Here is a 25013-nt window from a genome sequence, read left to right as displayed (position 1 = left end):
CTGCTGACTTCTTCAAAACTTCATGTTGGCATCTAGAGATTTAAAGCTGTATTTGTAATAACCACTCGACAGTACAACAGAAGTACATGGGGTCAAAATGATCAAAACTAGGGTTAAGCAAAAGGTTTAATCAAAGAACAAACATACAAAAAGCATCACACAGACTTGCATAAATACATTTATATATATATATTAATAACATTTTATATGTATAAAAAAACCTATATATCTCAACATACAGGCAAGCATTAGAAAAGTAAATGTAAAGCATGGTGGAAAATAATTTAGCTTCTGTGTGTCTGATATTCCAGAAGGCTTTGGTGCATCTTTTAATTTAACAGATATCAGAATAATTGTGGTGATGATGAATGATCACTGCAAATATTGTAAAAACTTATTTTGTGAATTAGATTTGTTGTCCATTGACATTTATATACACAAAATGAAAACAATTAAGTCACATCAAAAACAGCACAGTTCTCCATTAGTGACCGAACAATGAGAGGGTGTGACATTTATTTTCAGTGTTTATCCCATCACTCAAACAGAAACAAAATGAAGACTTTATCATACAGATTACAGGCTCTTAATAACTGTTTATTCCCCAAATTAAAAACAGTGACACATCAGGGAATGCGGCAGTAACGTATGCATCTTTTCACAATATCTATAGTCACTAGAAGTATTTATGATTTTGCAGTCCCACTGAAATGGTAGAAAGCTTCTCCCACACAGTATAAAAATAATAAACCCATAAAGCAGTAAAATATCGATATGCTCTAAATAAATGTTCATCTCTCAACATTTCAACGCTATAAAAATAGTTTACAAATCTGACAATTATTCAGTAGTGAATTACTTTATTTAGTAAGTTTGTCTTTAGTTTGCAAAAAAAAAGAAAAAAAAAAAGAAAAAAAGATTTGTAAACTAAAATAAATAAAAAGTTTCCTCTGAAAAATCCTGACCCACACAAGGCAGAACAAGAGTTTGAATGAGGGGGGTTTAGTTGGAGGTTTGGGACAAAAACCAAACCCTTCTGTGTAATCATGGGAGATTTTATTATCTTCTCAAACCTCCTGACCTCAAACACAAAATCTGTTAGACAAGAACCAGCACCAGCTTGAATTTCAGGAATCAGCTTTGCATTACAAACAAAGCTTTGCACACGTGTGAGGCGTATCCATACAGGAGTGTTATTTCAAAACATCACTGACAATTACAGATCGCAGTTTAAAACCCTGAATTGAGAATGACCTCTGAGAGTCACCAAGGTCACTATGAAAGTTTCTATGTAATCTTTGCTCAAGAAAACTGTCTGCTTTGAGTCTGGTTTTCACAAATCTACTAAACTAAAGCCAAACCAAGCATGATTTCTAATGTGAACAGACACAATCATTGGAGAAAGCCCCTTATAATCAATTTGGCAACTAATATACACCACAGTGTGTGTGTGAAACTGTGTAATAATCCAATAGTATGTGTGTGTAAAGGCAGGGTTCACACAATAAATGAAGTGAACTGGCAGCTTGTGTCTTGCTTACATGCTTGATTATACAAAAGAAAAGAAGTTTAACAGAACAGCACTTTTGATTCCAGGCCTGTGGTTTTATTTCTGCTATTAGGCATTAAACGCTCTCAATGAGGCAATTCTTTCAAAGATCGCAACATGCACACGTTCACGGCATTTCAACAAGGATAAAGATGATCAAAATCTCTCATCACACTAATAAACACATAACAAAGACGTGAAGAGAACTCAACAGTGCTTAAACCGAGAAAGACCGCAACTTCTACTCTTGTTAGCTTAAGGACACTTAGAGAATCGTATGGTTTCATATGGACATCACAGACACAGTGAAGCATGGACATCATCACAGAGTTAGAGGTGACACAGAACATCACTCAGACTGACGGGAAAAGGCCACAGTGTTGGAAGAGAGTCTCCTCATATCAGAACAGAGCTTCTGGGGCTTCATTGTTTCGGTGTAACTCACAGAAACACTCCACATGCACATTAAAACATTTTGCACCCAAAACCTCTTCCAATTTTTTAATAATTTGAAACATTTCCCACAAAACTGGCTTTCATTGCGTTAAAGATAAACCCACACTTACACAAAGTCATAGTAAAGTCTTTCAGCCAGCCACACATCAGCCGACCGATTTCTCCTCTTCCGACAATCCTGGGTAAAGTCCCGGTTATCTTGATGGCTCTACAGATTATCTTATCAGTTTCCTGTGGTGTGAGGTGTGTTATGTGTGGAAGCTTGTTTCCAACACAGAATACTTTTATTTATTTATTTATTTGAAGATAATTGCGACTTTTTATCTCACAATTGCGAGTTTACATCTCAAAATTCGGACATTATTTAGCGCTTTGAGTATGTGAAAGGCGCATTATAAATAAAATTTATTATTATATTATTATTATTATTATTTCTCACAATTGTGTGATATAAAGTCGCAATTGCATGTTATAAAGTCTAATTCTAAGGAAAATTACTTTTTTCCTCAGAATTGCATGTTTTATCGCACAATTCTGACTTTATAACACGCAATTGTACGTTTATATCTCGCAATTCTGACTTTATAACACGCAATTGTACGTTTATATCTCGCAATTCTGACTTTATAACACGCAATTGTAAGTTTATATTTCGCAATTGTGTTTTATAAAGTCAGAATTGCAAGATATAACATGCAATTCTGAGAAAAAAAAGTCATAAATGTGAGATAAAAAGTCGCAATTACCTTTTTTATTCTGTGATGGAAACAAGCTTCCATAGTTAAGAGTGACTGAACCTGCTCGGAAGAACGTCGGAGCCGCCCCGATCGTGAATCGAAAATATTCAACATGTTGTTTGTTAGCTGACAGAAGACTTATCACGTGAAACGAAACGATACCCAATCAGAAAGCGAGCTGACAGAAGACTCGCCTCCATCTCGCGCTGTGACATGCAAAGTCCACGTTCACACCGACTCCACGACTTCATCTGATTTAAAGCGTTGTTTCTGAAGAGTGCGGATGTGTGAACGTGCTCTAGTGCGTAAGAACGAGCCTATGATTGAATCTGGAAATAAAGCAAAATATCTGAGAAAAATGAGAATTAGTCCTCAGATGACATGTCCGTAATTTATAGCAAAACATCTAGCGTTAATTAGATCTCAAACAGATTCATTAAATTAAATCATCACTCCAACACGTGCGTGACATCTTTAACCAACGTGGTTGAACGACCAATTTGCGACAATACGTTTTCGGGAAACAGTCGTGACTAGCTAGTTGATTTCTTCAACGATGTACTCTGGTAGTGAAGCAGCGAGTTACAGTGGTGTACGGGAAACACACCCCTGATCGGGAGGTTTAAAGGAGTCATGACCTGTAATTTTCACTTTTCCACGAGAAAAAATGTATGTTATGATTGCCTAACGATTATACACTGGCCGGGAAGCCGATATTTAAAAGTGAAGCGTTTGTTTACCCCTGGGTTCGTCAACCAGCCCACGTGCACGCACACTCAATACGTGATGGTAATTTCTGCACCGACTTGACGTCAAGTCGGCGCAGGATATACCATATATGGACACCGCAGACCTATGCTGCAGGAAGCCCGCCCTGCCCCTCTCCCCCTCATATTCAGTCGAGCGCCGCCATTACTGAATTCCGATTCGAAGTACGCACTCGACCGTGAAAGATGCAGAAACGTGGTGCACACGTGAGTTGCTGAGTTCCCTTTCCAGCTCAGGTTCAGAGTCTGGCTCGTGCATATACGGTTGAATTCCGTAGGTCGCGGCCAGGTCGGGTTCATTCACAACTTGCGCCATGATGTCATTTTGGAATGATATGCTGAAGCGTTACCTGCGGTGTCAACCCCCCTCCTTCCTGCCACCAATCAACGCGCCCCTCATTTGCATTATTACAATGACCGTCCACGACAGCCAAAATATCGCATCAGATCTCGCGAGACAATAATGCCTTCAGAAATAAGGGTCAGAGGAGCTCTGTGGTTATTTTTTTTCCCACTTTTTTGCCACTTTTCTTTTTTGGAAGGGCCTGAAAGACTATAATAGAGCGTGGGTGTCCAATGTAATACTAGGTTATGACTCCTTTAAGATTTGATCTGTAAAAGCCTCACATTACGGGCCGAACATTGGACAATATCATGGACAAGATTATTTCTCAGTTTGTCGGAGAGGTGAATCGGGCACAGATGGGCCTAAAACTCCTCCAGATAGAGCCAGGCTTTAGTGTGGCCCCAGATCAAATTGGCATCACAACTGAAACTAGGAGGGATATCATTAGGCGTAAAGTATGGATTATATCGATAACCATATATGTTAGCAATGATAAGCACCAAGAAACCGAATTTAGGCTCTTCAATAGTCCTGGGTTAGCATGGGAACCCTTCCTGTGGCAAAAAGCAAAACAGAAAAAAAAGGCATTACAACCCTTAAAGATATAAATCACCCAAGCCTGCAGGGGGAGCCTTCATCCAACCACCTCAACAACTGTCCACAAACGCAACGAAGAACTGCCCCCCCCCCCCCCACCCCACCCCACAGACCGGTTTCCATCAGGGGGAGCCCTTACAAACAGCTCTAACTCAACTGATGTCACTACTAACAATCACAAAAAGATTCGCCTTAAACGACATTCACACTCAGCAAAGCACTGAAACCGGAGCCGAAAATCAGTGGGTCCTGCTTTCAGTGTTTAAATGTAAAATTACACAGCGAAGGTCATTTAAAAAGCTACATGAAAACGACGTGTTGTGTGTCAGGTGACCAGTCCTTCGCCACCTCAGCCTCCTACACTGGAGTATCTGACTGAGCTTCATCGTAGCTCGAGCACTGAGGGGATAAAGGTTAACAACTGGGACTCAGATGCTTCTATCCACACGGTGTGTTTCATGAGAAGCACAGAGATGATGTCGAATAGGGGTTAACTGTGTTAAGCTCAGGGTCAGATTCACTTCTAGGCAAGACAGACAGAGATATTTCCATTGTGCAGATTCAGGAGTTGAAAGTGAGGATGCCCACGGATCAGGCAACTGAGCAACTCCATCACAAACCACTCAGAAAACCTCCCACTCTTACCAAAAAGTCACGAGCAAATGGATATAATGAATGCTTATAAATCTATAGATCTTTTTTGAAAATGAAAAATTACACCTGAACCATGCCGTACAACTTAGTTCCTTAGTTTGTGGTTCGTTTCGCAGTTATCAATCTGTTTCTGTCCTAAAGTTCAGGGTGGAAACAGAGCATCACATTTCGGGCACCTGCGGTCTTCTCTTCCCTCTTACGAGGCTTTAGATTTTCTTGCTCTTGGTGAAGTCTTGTCGTCTGGTTTCATGACTCCATTCACTGAACCCCCTGCCAACAAGAAATTACAGCGTTTAGGAAGGAAAACGCCACTGTGCATGTCTGGATCTGCAGCATTTCCTGGTAGTGGCATTTTGTCAAAACAAAATGATTGTACATGCTTTTTAAACTCTGAAATTGCTATAAAAAAATAAATAAAGCCAAGATGTGTCCCAAATTTCACTTCTCGAAAATGTAGGTTCACAAAAATGCAGGTTCCAGTGAGAATTTGTTATGGAGCTTTACCAAAAACAGCCACCAGGTGACACACACACATTCCACTGAATATTGCTGACGTGTTATCCTGTGTCACAAATTAATAAATTTCTGTCACAATATCACTTCTATCACAAATCAGAGGCCAAATATGGAACCTTGAGTCTTTCCAATGATACGTTTTTTGACAAGATTAGAAAGAGATTTGATTATAAAATAGTGCAGTAAATGTGACAGCATTGTGACAAGGAGGTTTTAAATGGCCGTTTCCATTGTAAATCATTGTCCAAGTTTTCACAGTATGAATTGTGAGTATTTACGCCAATAATAATAATAAAAAAAAAAGTGTTTTTATAGAAAACTAACTGACAACTAACTTTACATTTGCAAGAATAAAAATGTCATTTCCAAAATGGTCTCTATTTACTTAAATTAGTCAATTTAAAGTGAACTGTCTTAGTGAACTCATTTACACGGCAACAGTGAACTAAAAACGGAAGCATTTTTCCTTATCATTTTTTAAAAGTTTGTGTACAGACGTCAATGTTGTCACAACGATCCCCGTTCACATGGTCCGTAAAAAAGACTACAAACGCTGTATTCTGCTGCCCGGCCACTAGTTGGCGATGACACTTTGTAAAGCACCACCACGCATATAGACTGAACATGTCACAAATTTGCAGTTTTGTAGTTTACACAAAGATGATAACGGTATTTTTTTTCAACATTTTGCATGTTCATGTCCCCAAAACGCCAATGTCGTGCAAATGATATAAACAGTAAGATTATTGTAATTTATCATTATAATTTACATGAAAAAATGGCTATCGGGAAAGACTCACCCCTGGAGTCCTTCTTGCTGGGTCTGCTTTTTGGGCTGACAGTTTTCTTCTTACTGGCCTGGATTTGAGATTGTTCTCTCCACTTCTTTAGCTGGAAGTTTATGAATTTCCACATCATCCAGGCCTGGGTCAGGCAGATGGCCGACAGACAGGTCATCCTGAAAGAGGACAGTCCAACACTCACAAATACTCCAATTCAGCATTTAACACCAGAATAACTGCAGTTTGAGGTCTACCCTCACTGTTAGATCATTGAAGGTGTCGTGGAGGACCGTCAAATCACATCAGCGAACCCTTGAATGCCTCAGGGGTCGGTGTTTGGCCCTCTCCTGTTCTCACTATACACAACTACACTGAGACCAATCATTCAGCCCTGATGGCTTTTTCAACCTGCTATAGTAATGACTTTCAGCTCTATCTGTTGTTTAAGCCTGATGACCCACGATGCCAATACAATTCTGGTGGACCTGGATCAAAGAATACATCACCTCCACATCACCCCACCCAGTTATTCAACACAACATCAAAATTCAAACCCCTGACATCATTAACACAAGTCAGCCAGACTCCTTGGGGCTGTAGATGATGACCAGCCTAACTTCACAGAGCACATGCCACTGGTCATGTAGATTCACACTTCTAAACTCTGAAACCACCATCTCGTACTGGCATAGCCGTATCCTTCGGATGAAATGCTTATTTGATTTCAATTAAACTTTATTTCCAGACTCAAGGTCCATTAGAAAGAAAACATACAACAATCTACACCAGGGCTCTAGAGTGCGACCAATTTGGTCGCACATGCGACCAAATTTTGTAAGGGTGCGACTAACATTTTTCCTAGGTCGCACCGGTGCACCTAACGTCCTCGCATCCGCTGCCTCTCCACGAACTAATCGTTTGTTCTCCAACTTCTCCTTTGACGGAACTCACACTCATGGGAAGTTGGGAACTCACACTCTTCTCTCACGCTTAATGAGTGATGACGGAGGACAGAATTAAACATTCAAACGTAGCCTAAGCCTGGTTACACTTAAGGTCTGTGATATTAGTCTGATTTTATTTTAGATTTCGGCTTCCAAAGATTATAAAAAATAATATATTGAGGTAAAACCATTAAAAACTATAGCCGCATTCTATCTAGTGCAACTTCTTCCCTTCGCAGCATTACACTGTCATTTCTCCCTAAAACTCAAACCTAACGACAGAAAGAATCAGCACGATCGGTGATTGTTGTAAAATGCAGTCTAGTTACTGTTGCTAACTTGTGGGACGCGTTAAATAATTAAAAGAGCTATTAAAAGCACAAAAATCTGCATAAGAGATGTATGTTCGCAAGGCGGCGCGCGCTCCGAAACCGAGACCAAGACAAGCAAATTATAGCCTACTTTGGGTTTCATGTGCGCGTCTAAACGATCAAATGTACACAAAAGTATGTCAAATGACCGGCTTGGAGATTCACTAAAAACAGTTTATCGAAATAGTTGGGAGAATATGATGCATCAGACGTAGCAGATCTGCACTCGGTCTTAAAGGGGCCGCAGTCTAGTAAACATGCGGACGATTGCGCCATTGCTGCGAATCAAACAACAAGAGAAAAATCACTACAAAGCTCTTGAAAGAATAACTTCAGCTTTATTAAGCATTAAAGGAGAACTTGGTAACTTTTTTAACTTAATAAAACTGTCTAGAAATCATTTGGATGGTTAAACAACCTGTTCTGGTGATATTGGTGACTTTCCCCGCTCCCCCCAGCGTTCCCAGGAGGAAAACCAACCTTGCAACTTGCGCACTGCCGTCCCGGCAAAGTGAAATTGGAAGTCTCGTGAGAAGCGAGAACTAGAACGAGAACGAGCGCGAAACACAAATTGCTTTTACGGCAATTCGACATAAACACACACGCATTTATGATGTATTACCAGATTACTCACCTCGGTAGACATAGCTCCACGCGATACAGTTGGCTTGCTCCGATCAAAACAAACGCACATGAGCAGCGGTAGAGAGGGGGAGGAGGCCGCCGCAAGTGAGTTTTTTACGACTGTGTTGTGAAATATACGCCCCCCCACAGCTGTAGGGGGAGCTCGTGGGGAAAACATGCGACAACAAAAGGGAAAATCAGCGAAGAAGTGACTAGAGTTCGCTAGAGTTACAGAGTTCTCCTTTAATTTATTTATGAAAAATTACGCAGTGTTATTTTTCATTTGATTACTTTATTAGATTTCTTTTTAGGCCATACCTGAAGAGTAATGTTAGTAGACCTTACTGAAATTAAAGTACTGTGTAGGCCTATATAATGTGTATCTTTGTTTAATTGTTTATCTTTTTTTTATCTATTGTTTATCTTTGTTTAATATTATATATATATATATATATATAAAACAAAAAGAACCGATAAGAATACAGTTAAAGTACCGGATCGATAAGCAGTATCGGTAAGAGTAGGAATACCGTTAAAACCCTTTACTCCCCGGTCAATGCTCCGACAACAGCCCAGACATGGAGCTACTTCAGCCACCATTCTCTCCAGTCCCTGGTAAGATGCCAAGCCCTGGTCCTTCGTCGGAGATGGCATCCGACTCAGAGACGGAGGTAGAGCGTACCGCGTCTGAGCTAGAGACTCAAAATAGTTTGTTTGGCAGCTCAGTGAAACACTTTAAACATTTTATATTTAAAAAAAAAGATTTTTATTTTTATATAGGCTACAGTAAAATTGTGCTTCAAATAAAAAAAGTATTTACCTACACCTTATTCTTGTTTAAAATCATTTACATAATATGAATGTATATAGAGCGTGATAAAAAGGTGACCTTGAATTTGTGGCGTTAAAGGTGAACTAAGTAACTTTTTTTACCTTAACTGAACAGCTTCGGAGTCATTGGAATGGTTATTTTACCTATTTCGGGTTGAATGGTGGTCGTTTCGCACCCCCCTGGTGCCCGTGAGCGGAAAATACGCACTTGCAACTTTGAGCCGGCCGCCGCGTCAGGAAGTCTCGCGTGATATCAGGTCTCGCGATGTAAACAATTGCTTTACGGCCAAAAGAAATCTGCTAAAATGCTGTCATTATTGCGCTCCCTCACGCTGTCCGAACCCGAATGAAGAAGACGTTTTAAAGAACGTCCCATCAACTTTGATGTCGTTGATCTATAGCCTCTGGTGTCTGAGAATCAACAACGAGTTTTTACGACATTGTTGTCAAATATCTATTCCGAAGCTGTGGGGGGAGCTCTAGAGAGAAACCTGCGAGCAAAAAGCGAGAATACAGCGAAGAAGTCCCGAAGTTACTGAGTGCTGCTTTAAAGGTGACGCAAACTGAGGAAAAATTTGGGTGCACCCAAATTTTGTGCTGGTGCACCTAAATAAAAAAGTTAGGCGCACCAGTGCAACCAAGGCAAAAAGTTAGTCTGGAGCCCTGTACACCATAAATAGACAATTATGCCAATACTTTCTCATAAATGGCTGGTATCGCACTAACGTTTGACAACTAGGGGTGTGACGATAACCGCATCACCGCAATATCGCGTTAATGAGATGCCTACCGCGGTGTGAGGTCATCACCGCACCTTTTTTTTTTTTTTTTTTTTTGAAAGTTACAGGAGTGCATATGGTGTGTGATATGAACTATAAACACATTCATTTTTGCTTATAATTTACTGTATTCTGCGAGTCCCATGTTCAAGTGCTTCTGGAGAAAAAAAAAAACGCTTCCTGCGCAAGGGAGGGACAGTCCGTTAAACATATGGGGGATTTATTTTTTTGTGTGTTTCTGATTATTATTAATTAACTGATAGGTTTCAGTACTTGTGATGTTTACAGATAATGTTCAATTAAATACAAACAAACACAGGCATAAAAGACAAGCATAACGTAAACAGTTGTTAGATTTTAATTGCAAGTAGCGATCTCTCTTATGTGGTATAGGCAATAACAGTTGACGGCGCTAGCCGAATGATTTAAAAAATAGCCACGAATCTAGTGTCTAAGCCAAATACTGTGTCGCCTTTGAGGCAGGTGACAATTAAGGGGAAGCCGGTGAATTTGGACAAGGCAATATGCCGTATTTGTCGCACAAAAGTATCTGTCTCGCGAGGAAATACCACTAACTTAAGACCACATCTTAGAAAAATTAACCATCCCGTGGCGTTTGCTGGACTTAAGTGCAGCACACCTACCTTAGGTCGGCGACACACTGGCTGCGTGGCGTGTCCGTTTTTATTTCGGCTCCCATGTTAACAGGTTAGAGCTTGCACACTGCCTGCGTGAGACGCGCGTCTCAGTTGCGGCACGAGCCGCGCGGAAAAAAAGCGTGCATGCTAGAAATAGAACCGACGCCTATTTTTCACGCAAGCCTGTTGGAAGCGTTTCCTGGCTAAATAGAAGAGGAAAAAAAAAATGTGTATGTCATTTTGACATGAATACATATTAATAAATTACATTTTGGTGTTTGAAAGTTTAGGTTTTGACATAAATGCAGATATAAATGTAATTAAAAAAAATATTATCGATTTTCAAATATTGCACCTGTCAATACAGAACGAAATATTCTGTAGCCTATTTTGCCGTCAATACTGCCGACGCTGTCTTTGCTGTTATATATTTATGTTTAACATTAAGTATGTATAGGCCTTCCACAACTCTCTCCCCATATGTCGAATATATCACCAATGAGGCTTATATGTCACCTAGCAGCAGCAGCGCTGTTTCTGGTGTGCAAAGACATAAAAAAAGCCACGCAGCTGACACGCAACAGAAACGCCACACTCACCACGCAGCCAGTGTGTCGCCGGCCTTAATTAATAGTTAATTATTCATATTTACAATTTAATATAAATGTTAATTTGTTTATTTGTTAATAAAGAATACTGCTTTATGTTATTCATTTCCATTGTCATTTACAAGCTACATGCGTTCTAGATCGCGTCTGCAGTGTGTGACGCGGCCGCGGGTGATTTTTTTTTTATTTTTTATTTTTTTGGGGGGTGGGTGGGGGGTCGGTTAACCGCCAAACCGCGAGATTTGTTGCTTCTTTACCGCGGTAAGAAAAAATCCCATACCGTCACAGCCCTATTGACAACAGCATAATAACAGCATTATTTCCATTATCCAGCCGACAAATAAACGTATACATATAATTCCTCATTAAAGCCATAAAGGTTTTTACTTTTAACATACAAACTAGATTATTGCACTGCTCCACCTCATTTTTTTCAATTTAATTTTTTTAAATATAATCCTCACACAATCATTGTAGGCAACCTGAAGCTTGCAGAGGCTCACTTTTTTAAACTTAACCCACAAGGGAGCAGTATAAAAAGTAGTACAGTATGCTCTAGGTTTATCTTAACCTGATCCAGACACATTTAAAATGTTCTCACCAACATCTAAACTTGAGCATAAAACATTCAGCACTGCCTATACATATCACCATCATCACACACACATTTCATCATTAATCATATGCCCCAAATGTTTCGTTTTAGTACTTGCCCTGACTGAAAAAAATCGGGAAAATGCTCCTTATCCCCTTTTGTTCTACATATCATGGCAACACTCTTCTTCATTCTTACATCATATTTAATCCCATAAGCAGAGCATACATTTAGCAGCTGTTGAAAGCCTTGCAGAAAAGAATGACCAGATCGTCAACATACATAAGATTAATTGATTAAGATATTACCCAGCATGCATCCAGTCTTACAGTCACTTCATTGTTCTGTTAGAATATTATATCTGTCTACTAAATTAATAAAAGTGAATTACACAGAGCAAGCAAACACGTGGGAAATTACCTACCTGACAGTGAGCACATTGAAGTTTCCATCCGCTAAGGAAAATCCCTGATTATCTGTGCGGGACAGGCCGAATCCGAACGTCAGAACAGAAACAGTGAGTGTCAGGAGGCGGGTGACGACAAACAGCAGAGCCCACAGTGTGAACCTAAGAGAGAAACACAGCACAGGACATTTTAAGCTTTTAATGTTGTTTATGTGTCTATGTGGTGTTTTTAAAATGCATTTAAGTATTTAAGACAGTCTCAAAAGCACGGTTTGAAATCGCTGGTGTTTCTGACGTCACAAACGACCTCGTAACCAATCAGATCAACGTGTGATCGTCAACCAGTGGATCTCTGAGCTGAGTGAGTGAGTGGAGGCGGGGCTCATTTGCATATTCATAGAACCGTGTATACTGAATGAGGCAAGGGTGTCGAATTACATATTACAAGATATTTTATAAGGCATGAAGATTTTTTTCCAAGGAAAAAACGTTTAAATATGTTATTTAGGTGAACAAAGATGAGGTCTAAGGGATACAACTGTTGACTACAGGGGGACTTTAACAGTTCAAAGAAGGTCTCTGCAGAGGAAGCGTGTGTGGGGAAAGGAAGTAGGCGTTATATAACGTTATAAAAAACATGATTATAAGATTATAAGACAAGAAACATGTGGAAATAAGCACAATGACTTGAGGGCTCAAGATAGGAAGTGAACGAACCCTTTCTGCTTGTTTTCATCACTGAAGTAGAAGAGGCGTGAGGCGTGAAACAGCAGCTCTACCAGGTAATGTGGCACCAGAAGAACCAGACCTAAACGGTGGAGACTGAGAGACCACACACACACACACACACACACACACACACGAGTAAGATTCACTGTTCAACCAGTCAAAAATACACGTCTATAAACTACGAATTAACCCCTATTGCTGCACTCATCTACCATGTGCTGTACAAACAGAAAACATAATGATCAAATATAAAACATATGAATTCATATTGGTTTCTTAGTGTAAGAGTCTGAGTTGGTCTTTTTCTGGGTCCCGTTCTGATGTACAGACTCATTTCCGACCTTCTAAAGGTAATAATTCTCACCATTACAGACGATTTAGAAGAACTGCTCTAAATAACTTCATAACTTCATGCAATAAAGTCAGCACTGTCTCTTTAAAGGAGGACAGAACTACAGGTTTGGGTCTCGGTGTCTGTCTCTATCCTCATCACAACAGCAGATTCACCTTGAAATAAGAAAACACTCACTTGAGGACATAGGCACCAGTGATGTGAAATATATAAAGGCAAATATAGTAGAGTTGACGTGGAATATCTTCCTGAAAACAAAAATAAACCCAATTTCAATTTAATTGCATATTTCAAGAACCATATTTGATAACACTTTACAATAAGTATTATTAGTTAACATTATTTAACTACCTTTGTCAACATGAGCTAAGAATTAATATTATGCATTTATTAATATTAATTGCAACATTTACCATTGGATTATTAAAATCAAAGGTTGCATTTGTTAACATTAGTTAATGCGCCGTGAACTAACATGAACAAACAATGAACAGCAATATTTTTATTAACTAACATTAAGAAAGATTAATCAATACAATAACAAATATATTGCTCACCGTTAGTTCATGTTAGTTAATACATTTACTAATGTTAACTAAAGAACCTTATTGTAAAGTGTTACCCCATATTGCATAGAAAACTGCTCTCAGCTTCAACTACATACGGCCTGAACGAAGCCTTACCTTTCGTACTTTCTGGAAATACAGTTCAGGAAGAGCGTGGAACCAGTAGGCGATCTGACAGATGTAGAAAAACTTCACTTGGAAACTAAAAGACACGAGAGAGGATTGTGGATCAGCATGTGAGCCTCGACGGGGCACATCATGTGTCAAATACTCACACAAACAGGTTACAATCTGATTTCAACACTGAACATTTCAAATGTGCATATCTTCTACTAAAGCTGACGAGAAATGTATTTCTGAATAGTGTATAGGAATTAACCGACGCTGAACATTTCCTTCTCTCGCACTTTGTAACACATCTTTCCCTCGCGGGTCATAATGACCCGAAGCCCTAAAATTATACTTATTTTTTTTGTCCAGAAAGCTTATTTAATTTAATTTTGATAATATTTTTTCTCTGTTTCAATGCAATTTTTTTTTTGTTTGTTTGTTTTATTTACCTTTAAATTACTAGATTTGATCAATAAATAATAAATAAATTGTAATTTAATTCAAAATAACTCACAATTTCATGCATAACCCTTTTAATTCAGCTCAAAATATCTTACATTGGGTGTCTTTGCCGACCTCTTGTGGAAAAAACATATATAACATGATATTTCGTGACTCTTGCCACTAGATGGCCTTATAGCATGCATATATAGTCCTTCAGTATGCATTCAGATACACATGTAGATATTATAAAATAATTATTTGGTAAAGTTTTAGCATTTTTAGTTTGAATTTTGAGCATTTTTAGGTTTTTCTATGTGTACTGAAGCATTCCTCGATTTACATTCATTCCTAAGTGGGTCAAATTGACCCGCGAGAGAAGGATGTGTTACTTTTTAAAATTTCAACCATAAAACTCTTCGAATTAATCCATTTAATTTTTTTTTTTTTTATTCGTGGTTCAAGTGCGACAAAAGTTCTAGGGTCTTGGACCCCTCTAATGAACACTCAATGTTTTTATTTTTTATTCGGGTCAAAATGAAGAAAAGGATGTTGATTCAACACTCACGCCATTTGAATATGAGGATAACCTTCCCAAAGAAAGGTTGGATTTGTCACAAATTCCTCCTGTGGACAGAAAACCACAGTGAGTTAGAGTGTGTGTGTGTGTGTGTGTGTGTGTGTGTGTGTGTGTGCAGGATAAATGAGTCGTGGTGTCCCGATGTCTCACGTTGGTGAGGATGCTGACGCCCCAGACGAAGGAGAACAGGTAGAAGGAGGCCAGCTGTCCTGACTCGTTGAACTTGCTGTGTTTCGTTTTGGACAAGTGTAGCCGGCGATTGATTTTCTATGGGAAAGGAATCAAGTTACGGCCATTCGAGTTTGTTCCAAGATTCTTTGAATAAAATAAGTCAGACAAAGGCGTAAGGCCTGAAATGGCAAGAAGTCATGGGCAAAAACACAATATTTTTATATAAGTGTGCACAACGTTCTTGACCTCCACGTCGTGCATCAAAGGAGTAGTTCACTTCAGAATTAACATGTCCTGATCATTTCCTCACACCCACGTCATCCAAGATCTTCATGTCTGTCTTTCTTCAGTTGAAAAGAAAGGTCACGTGTGACGCAGGCGTAAGAGCAGACCTAGTGTTCACAAAGCCAACGTGCAGAGACCAAAGTCACACCTTTCCATCGTGATTACGTGAAGTCGTGGACGTGCAAGACCAGCATTTGTGGTTAAAAAGTATATAAATGTTTATTTTTGTTGGAAAATGTCGGCTGGTTAGTCTAGATAAGACTCTTATTCCTCGTCTGGGATCGTGTCGAGACTTTGAAGCTGCACTGAAACTCACATTTGGACCTTCAAACCGTTGGACCCCATTGAAGTCACTATATGGAGAAAAATCCTGGAATGTTTTCCTCAAAAAACTTCTTTTTGACTGAGGAAAGACAGACATGAACATCTTGGATGACGTGGGGGTGAGGAAATGTGAAAAAGTGAACTAATCCTTTAAAACTGTGTAACGCACACCTTGACATGGATTATCCCTTACTTTCACGCATATACATAAACTACCACATTAAATAAAAAATTTTTTTTTTTTTTTTTGCAAGGACACATTAAATTGACAATTATAGATGCTACAAAAGATTCTCTTCCATATAAATGTGGTTTTAAACTTTCTATTCATCAAACATTCCTGAAATAATTAAGTTTCCACATACACACACACACAAATAAAGCAGCACAACGGTTTTCATCATTAATAATAATAAATGTTTCCTGAGAAAATCAGCTTTTTTGAATGATTTTTTTATTTTTTTTATTTGAATAAGTCACAATATTACTGTTTTAGGTTAGAATGGTTGAGTAAATCTCTCTCCACATAGACACACTCACACTCATTCTCGCACACACACACACACACACACTCTCGCACACTCACTCTCGCACACTCACTCTCGCACACTCACTCTCGCACACACACACACACACACACACACACACACACACACACACACACACACACACACACACACACACACACACACACACACACACTCACTCACTCTCGCACTCACACACACACACACACACACACACACACACACTCTCACTCACACTCTCGCACTCACACACACACTCACACACACACACACACACACACACACTCTCACTCACACTCTCGCACACACACACACACACACACACACACACATTTTACATTTACATTTATTCATTTAGCTGACGCTTTTTATCCAAAGCGACTTACAATTGCTATATATGTCAGAGGTCGCACGCCTCTGGAGCAACTAGGGGTTAAGTGTCTTGCTCAGGGACACATTGGTGTCTCACAGTGGATTCGAACCCGGGTCTCTCACACCAAAGGCATGTGTCTTATCCACTGCGCCACTACCACCCCACTACACACTCACTCTCGCACTCACACACACACTCACTCACACACACACACACACACACACACACACACACACACACACACACACACACACACACACACACACACACACACACACACACACACACACACACACACACACTCTCACTCACACTCTCGCACACTCACACACACACACTCACACTCACTCTCGCACACTCACACACACACACACACACACACACACACACACACACACACACACACACACACACACACACTCACTCTCGCACTCACACACTCACTCACACACACACACACTCACTCTCACTCACACTCTCGCACACACACACACACACACACACACACACACACACACACACACACACACACACACACACACACACTCTTTTCTATTTTTTTTTTCTATTAGAGATTGCATTATTAGTGTAATGCGTGAACATTTGGGATGAAAACAGGAACATGAACATCCCCTTTACTGTAATGGACCAGACGAGCCCTGGTGTCCTGCATGCTTTCAGAAGAAACTGAGCTTTTATACAGAAGAGTACACATGCTCAGCGTCACAAATGAACATCTGATCAGTGATCACGGTGTTACACATCTCCTCTTTTCACGGGCTGAGTGCATTACTCACGTCGAGGACGTACTCCTGAATCAGGGCATGGAGAATGATGGCGATGAGCAGGTAGAAGAACACCGTGGCGATGTCCTTGGGCCCGTACTTGTAGAGGTTCACAGGTTCAGGCTTGTCCTCGGCATCTGAATCAAGCAAGACGACACCGTGAACGTGTGCGGCTTTACACCTCCGCACATTCATACGCACTCACTAGGGTGCAGCTCATCTACACACACTTCTCACTAACAAGCAAGAGCTGTGACGTCCTCATCACACACACAATGACATTTCTCATGATAAAGCCATCTGGGTGAGTGCTGAAAGGTCATGAGCGGCAGGAAACACACTCAGTTGACTAGAATAACTGTGTCGTGTGAATTTACACTTTCACTAATTACACGACAACGATGTACTAAACACTTGCTCGTGTGAAGATGACATTGTCTAAACGATACCCATTCACACGGATCTAAAGCTAATTTAAAATGAGAAATAAATCATTTTCTTTTCCAAGAGATTCATTCAAAAACGATTCATCCAGTAACGAAACAAGTGAAGTATTTATGAATCATTCATTTAAACCGATGCTTTTAAAATAATTCATTGAAATTAATTAAGCATTTCAGCTCTTAATATTTTGTCAGAGCCTCTAGTAAATTTATTTAGTTTAGTCGTCTATTCAGAATCGTGGAAGATTCGTACAGAAGCTTGTTTCCACCACACAATAAAACATTTTAAATGCGACTTTTTCATCTCACAATTCTGACTTTATAACGCGAAATTACGAGTTTATATCTCACAATTCTGACATCTTTTCTCCCAATCGCAATTGCGAGTTATAAAGTACAATTCTAAGAAAAAAAAAAGACTTTTTCCAGTTTATATCTCACAACTTTACTTTTATAACACAAAATTGCGAATTTATATCACGCAATTCTGGGATGTAAATCGCAATTGTGAGAAAAAAGTCAGAATTGTGAGATAAAAAGTCGCAATTACTTTTTTTATTTTTCATGAGGCGGGGACAAGCTTCCATAGCTTCATGATCTCGGTTTGAAACAAAGAAATCATTTTCAATTCATCCAGAATTGCACACTGAAGCACAGACTGACAGAGAAGAGGGAAGAATGGGCATCAAAACACTGTCACAAAATTAATTAATGTATATTTGTTTTAAATAATAAGATATCTTTAAACGAAAAATACGTTTCTTTTTAGGTTTACAAGCATATGTAAAAAATAAATAAAAAAATCAGGTCTTTTCAGGTCCATATGGCAAAAGCAAGTTTTTTTTTCTTCCGTTTTTTATTATAATCAATATTTTACAATATCACCCTCGACCCGTGTCCGAGTTTTGTACCTGAACCCGCTCCGGTCTCGGGTTTTCAGATGAAAGTGGACCTGTTAAAGACTTCTAATCTCAGGAACTAGACTCTAAATGATGGACTAAATGGGTGGAAATTGTTCACCCACAGCCATTTCATGGAAAAACAACTGGGTCTTTCATTTCAGTCTGTCAGTCGTGGTCACATGTGTTTCAGCTTGGACCCTGATGACTGTAGCTTAGCATTACTGAAAGATCTAGGCCGTACCTGTATCCGGGCTTTGTGTGACATTATACTGGACTGTGATGAACATGATGGCAAACTTTGCTGTCACCTGCAATAAAATAATACAAATCATATGAATACACGTATACACAAACAAACAGCAAAAGCCACAACATTAACAACACCACATCAAATATATCCTGCCATTCTAGAACAAACTGCAGCAATATTAGTACAGAAACAGAGATCAGATTAAAAAAAAAAAGTTTTTATAGTTTAGAATATAGTTTTTCAAGGAAGTTTAAGTTGAGAGGAAGTTGAGAACATTGAACAGGTCAAATATCTCGACTGTAATGAGGAAGCAAAGTCAGTCGTCTTCTCGTTATCTGACGTACTTGCTTTTAGACCAGTTAGCATTTTTAGTGCATTTAGCTCAAATATTAAAATAACTTTCACTTGCATTCAGTGGCATGTGGACACATACTTCTAATAAAGCAATTATTGTTAAGAACAACGAATTAAGATTTTATGTCTTCACTGGAAATACTGAAATATTCAGCCCACTTATTAATTGTAACTTAATAAAACGAATGCATTTTTACATAACATTATATGATGGTCATGTTGTTATTTGAGTGTAATATTAGTCTAAAATGTGACACTCGTGTTATTATATGATTACAAATTTCAATAGCATGATTTCTAAAGGTTTGATAATAAATAAATATGTCGAACATGATGACAATGTGGAGTTTAATAGTATAATACACAATACACAAACATGCTCTTCTTAATATTCACTCAACAACAACCTCAAGAATAATCCTGCTGTTATTTGAGTTTTATAGTAAATAACCTCAAACATGACGTTCATGTCATAGATTTATTACTGATCAAAACAGGTTATGATATGTGAATGATAAATAATAAGAGTCAAATTAACGTGACGATCATGATATTATACGAGTTTAATAGGAAATGATAACTTCAAACATGATGGTCATATGGTCAATCATTGTATGATACAGATGTAACACTGATTACAGATGTTATGGTGTGTGTAATACAGATGTAACACTGACTGAAGATGTTATGGTGTGTGTGATACAGATGTAACACTGATTACAGATGTTATGGTGTGTGTGATACAGATGTAACACTGATTACATGGTGTGTGTGATACAGATGTAACACTGATTACAGATGTTATGGTGTGTATGATACAGATGTAACACTGATTACAGATGTTATGGTGTGTGTGATACAGATGTAACACTGATTACAGATGTTATGGTGTGTGTGTGATACAGATGTAACACTGATTACAGATGTTATGGTGTGTGTGATTGTGATACAGATGTAACACTGATTACAGATGTTATGGTGTGTATGATACAGATGTAACACTGATTAAAGATGTTATGGTGTGTGTGATACAGATGTAACACTGACTGAAGATGTTATGGTGTGTGTGATACAAATGTAACACTGATTACAGATGTTATGGTGTGTGTGATTGTGATACAGATGTAACACTGATTACAGATGTTATGGTGTGTGTGTGTGTGATACAGATGTAACACTGACTGAAGAAGTTATGGTGTGTGTGATACAAATGTAACACTGATTACAGATGTTATGGTGTGTGTGATTGTGATACAGATGTAACACTGATTACAGATGTTATGGTGTGTGTGTGATACAGATGTAACTGACTGAAGATGTTATGGTGTGTGTGATACAAATGTAACACTGATTACAGATGTTATGGTGTGTGTGATTGTGATACAGATGTAACACTGATTACAGATGTTATGGTGTGTGTGTGTGATACAGATGTAACACTGACTGAAGATGTTATGGTGTGTGTGATACAAATGTAACACTGATTACAGATGTTATGGTGTGTGTGATTGTGATACAGATGTAACACTGATTACAGATGTTATGGTGTGTGTGTGATACAGATGTAACTGACTGAAGATGTTATGGTGTGTGTGATACAGATGTAACACTGATTACAGATGTTATGGTGTGTGTGATACAGATGTAACACTGATTACAGATGTTATGGTGTGTGTGATACAGATGTAACACTGATTACATGGTGTGTGTGATACAGATGTAACACTGATTACAGATGTTATGGTGTGTGTGATACAGATGTAACACTGATTACAGATGTTATGGTGTGTGTGTGTGTGTGTGTGTGTGTGTGTGTGTGTGTGTGTGTGATACAGATGTAACACTGATTACAGATGTTATGGTGTGTGTGATACAGATGTAACACTGATTACAGATGTTATGGTGTGTGTGATACAGATGTAACACTGACTGAAGATGTTATGGTGTGTGTGATTGTGATACAGATGTAACACTGATTACAGATGTTATGGTGTGTATGATACAGATGTAACACTGATTACAGATGTTATGGTGTGTGTAGGGCTGGGACAACGCGTCGAGGTCATCGATGACGTCGACGCAAAAAATACGTCGACGCAAAAAATACGTCGACGCAAAATATGCGCATCGATTCGTCGACCTGTTTTTATTTCTCCAAAAAACGTTTGCAAAACGTTAACCTTATGTGCGCTGAATATACGCGATGGCCGGATCAACATTCTGTCCAACGTTATATAACCAATCCAGGGGTTTTTCTGCATTGATCTTTTTTTTGCCGGCTGTCAAATCCTTATTTGATCGGTGAGTGATGTAGAATAGAATGACTGCTGGGGCGCGTACGAGAGAGAGCCCCGGCCGCGCGCGCGCACTCACAGTCTTCAAACAACACCAGCGCTGCTTGCTCTCTCTCTCCCTCGTGCATATTAATCAAAATCATTAAACACGATAGAAAAAGGGCGAAACACCAAAGTTTCACGCGCGCTCGCGCACTCACAGTCTTCAAACTACACGAGCGCTGTCTAGTGTTGCACGGTGTACCGATACTTCAAAAGTATCGCGATACTCGGAAATTAAAAACGTCACGATACCTACATTTATCAGTATCGATACTTAAAAAAAAAAAAAAAAAAATCGCCTCCCTATGGACGTCTGTTTTTTTCCTGACGCACGCAGCAAAGAACCTGCCGCTGTCAGTGTCATGTGACAAAACACTACAGCGAGATGGCTGCATGTGCGAGCACAAGTGGTCCACGACTCGTAGAAAAAGATGACGCAAGGAGTGATATATGGAAGTACGTTGCCTACCTTGCTCTGTTGCACGGTGCACCGATACTTCAAAAGTAAATCGGAAATGAAAAACGTCACGATTCCTTAATTTATTAGTATCGATACTTCTAAGAATGACCGCGTTCCAGATTTGTAAGGCCGGTCACACACTGGCTGTTGGAAGCGTTTCCAGGCAAAATAGAATAGGAAAAGATGTTTCTATGTCATTTTGACACGAATACATATTGATAAATGACATTTTGATGTTTGAAAGTTTTGACATAAATACAATATCAATGTAATTAAAAAAAATATTATCGATTTTCAAATATTGCACCTCTCAATACAGAACGAATTATTCTGTAGCCTATTTTGCCGTCAACACTGCCGACGTTGTCTTTGCTGCTATATATTTATGTTTAACATGAAGTATAGGCCTTCCACACATCTCTCTCTCCCCACATGTCAAATATATCACCAATGAGGCTTATCATATGTTACCAATATTAAACATTGTTTAATATAATCGCTGTTCATATTGTTATTCAAAGTTCAGAATCAAGATAAAGCTCTTATGTTTCTTATGATAAATGAGATAATGCTGCTAAATTTATAAAAAATTTTACCTTGAATGTCAGTGCTCTAATTTACTTTTTATATTTTTATATTTCATATTTCGTTCAAATGTTTAATATATCTGCTGTTCATATGTTCATTTATTAGTGTGTTATATGATTAGTATGTTGTCCCGGTTTTAAAATAAAGCACAGCAATGATATTTGAGTGTTTCTCCCTTTTCAGGAAAAGTATCGAAATCGCAATACTTGACTTGGTATCGGTATCGAAACAATAATTTTGGTATCGTGACAACACTAGCGCTGTCTTGCTCTCTCTCTCCCTCGTGCATATTAACCAAAATCATTAGACACGATAGAAAAAGGGCGGAACACCAAAGTTTCACGTGGAGCATTCGGAGATTTTTTTTTTCTCCATGACAGGCTGCTGGCTCCCACTATTAATTTGTATTTTTTTTTTTTGTTGGAAAAGCACTCTCTGTATTAGCTTAAAGCCCTCAAGTTTACATTGGTTACTGTATTCTTTCAGTTGCTCTAAACAAGTATTTTGGGTGACCTTTTTTATTTTTTTATTGAATGCTAGTCATCAAGTTGTTGTTATTTTCATCTGAAAGAACTTTTTTTCAGTAAGCTAGGCCCTATGTGTTCAGTAAGCTTGTTTCAGTAAGCTATGTGTTTTCAAGGCTTTAAGGTTTTATTGAATGCTATCTCTGACTAAGAATGCATTACTTTGCACTTGTATAGTCTTTTATTTTGTCATTTTAAGAGCAATAAACATATTGCAATGTTAAGGAATTCATGTTTTTTCATTCAGATATGTAAATCAACATGTATAAATTGTTAGTAGTCAATTAATGGGGAGATAATCGATAATCGAATCGAAATCGAATCGGTCTGAAAAATTAATCGTTAGATTAATCGATGCATCGAAAAAAATAATCGCTAGATTAATCGTTTAAAAAATAATCGTTTATCCCAGCCCTAGGTGTGTGTGATACAGATGTAACACTGACTGAAGATGTTATGGTGTGTGTGATACAAATGTAACACTGATTACAGATGTTATGGTGTGTGTGATTGTGATACAGATGTAACACTGATTACAGATGTTATGGTGTGTGTGTGATACAGATGTAACTGACTGAAGATGTTATGGTGTGTGTGATACAGATGTAACACTGATTACAGATGTTATGGTGTGTGTGATACAGATGTAACACTGATTACAGATGTGATGGTGTGTGTGATACAGATGTAACACTGATTACAGATGTTATGGTGTGTGTGTGATACAGATGTAACACTGATTACAGATGTTATGGTGTGTGTGATACAGATGTAACACTGATTACAGATGTTATGGTGTGTATGATACAGATGTAACACTGACTGAAGATGTTATGGTGTGTGAGATACAGATGTAACACTGATTACAGATGTTATGGTGTGTGTGTGTGTGTGTGTGTGTGTGTGTGTGTGTGTGTGTGTGTGTGTGTGTGTGTGTGTGTGATACAGATGTAACACTGATTACAGATGTTATGGTGTGTGTGTGTGTGTGTGTGTGTGTGTGATACAGATGTAACACTGATTACAGATGTTATGGTGTGTATGATACAGATGTAACACTGATTACAGATGTTATGGTGTGTATGATACAGATGTAACACTGATTACAGATGTTATGGTGTGTGTGATACAGATGTAACACTGATTACAGATATTATGGTGTGTGTGATACAGATGTAACACTGATTACAGATGTTATGTGTGTGTGACACAGATGTAACACTGATTACAGATGTTATGGTGTGTGTGATACAGATGTAACACTGACTGAAGATGTTATGGTGTGTATGATACAGATGTAACACTGATTACAGATGTTATGGTGTGATTTAACACTGATTACAGATGTTATGGTGTGTGTTTCGGAGTAAACTCAGACCTCGAACATGAGTCCCAGCAGGACGACCATGGCCACACACGACACCATATCCGCGTGATTCTGGATGACAAACTCGTGGCTCAGCACGGGCGGACTCTTGTTCTTCTTGCGGAAGCCCATCGCTCTTCTGTCGCAGGAAAACACACTCCTGATCACTGCAGACACTCGCAGAACAAGCAGATCAAGGCTAAATACACACTATTCAGTCATAAAAGCCCCACTACTCTCACTCACACCCGCTCGCGATGGACGCCGGAAGCTGTGAAGTGTCCGACGAAGAGTGTCACTGTAAAAGTCTACAACAAACATGTCTTCTTTTCTTGAGAAATAGCAG

General features: G+C 38.8%; 1 protein-coding gene across 1 annotated transcript; it reads right to left on the bottom strand.

Moving 5' to 3' along the window:
* Nucleotides 1-113: 113 nt before the first annotated feature.
* On the bottom strand, nucleotides 114-24955 carry LOC309480613 (translocating chain-associated membrane protein 1). Its single transcript, XM_082145219.1, has 11 exons — nucleotides 24680-24955; nucleotides 19031-19097; nucleotides 17457-17581; nucleotides 15130-15246; nucleotides 14968-15026; nucleotides 13965-14049; nucleotides 13459-13529; nucleotides 12918-13022; nucleotides 12219-12362; nucleotides 6423-6580; nucleotides 114-5376 (listed from the first exon to the last, which is right to left on the bottom strand). The coding sequence occupies exons 1-11, from the start codon at nucleotides 24797-24799 to the stop codon at nucleotides 5303-5305; spliced, it is 1125 nt and encodes a 374-aa protein (XP_082001345.1). The 5' UTR covers nucleotides 24800-24955; the 3' UTR covers nucleotides 114-5302.
* Between the last annotated feature and the right edge of the window lie 58 nt (nucleotides 24956-25013).

Source organism: Leuciscus leuciscus (assembly GCF_965113295.1).
Source record: "Leuciscus leuciscus genome assembly, chromosome: 18".
In the NCBI taxonomy this organism is placed as follows: domain Eukaryota; kingdom Metazoa; phylum Chordata; class Actinopteri; order Cypriniformes; family Leuciscidae; genus Leuciscus; species Leuciscus leuciscus.
This window is presented reverse-complemented; position numbering and strand designations above follow the sequence as displayed.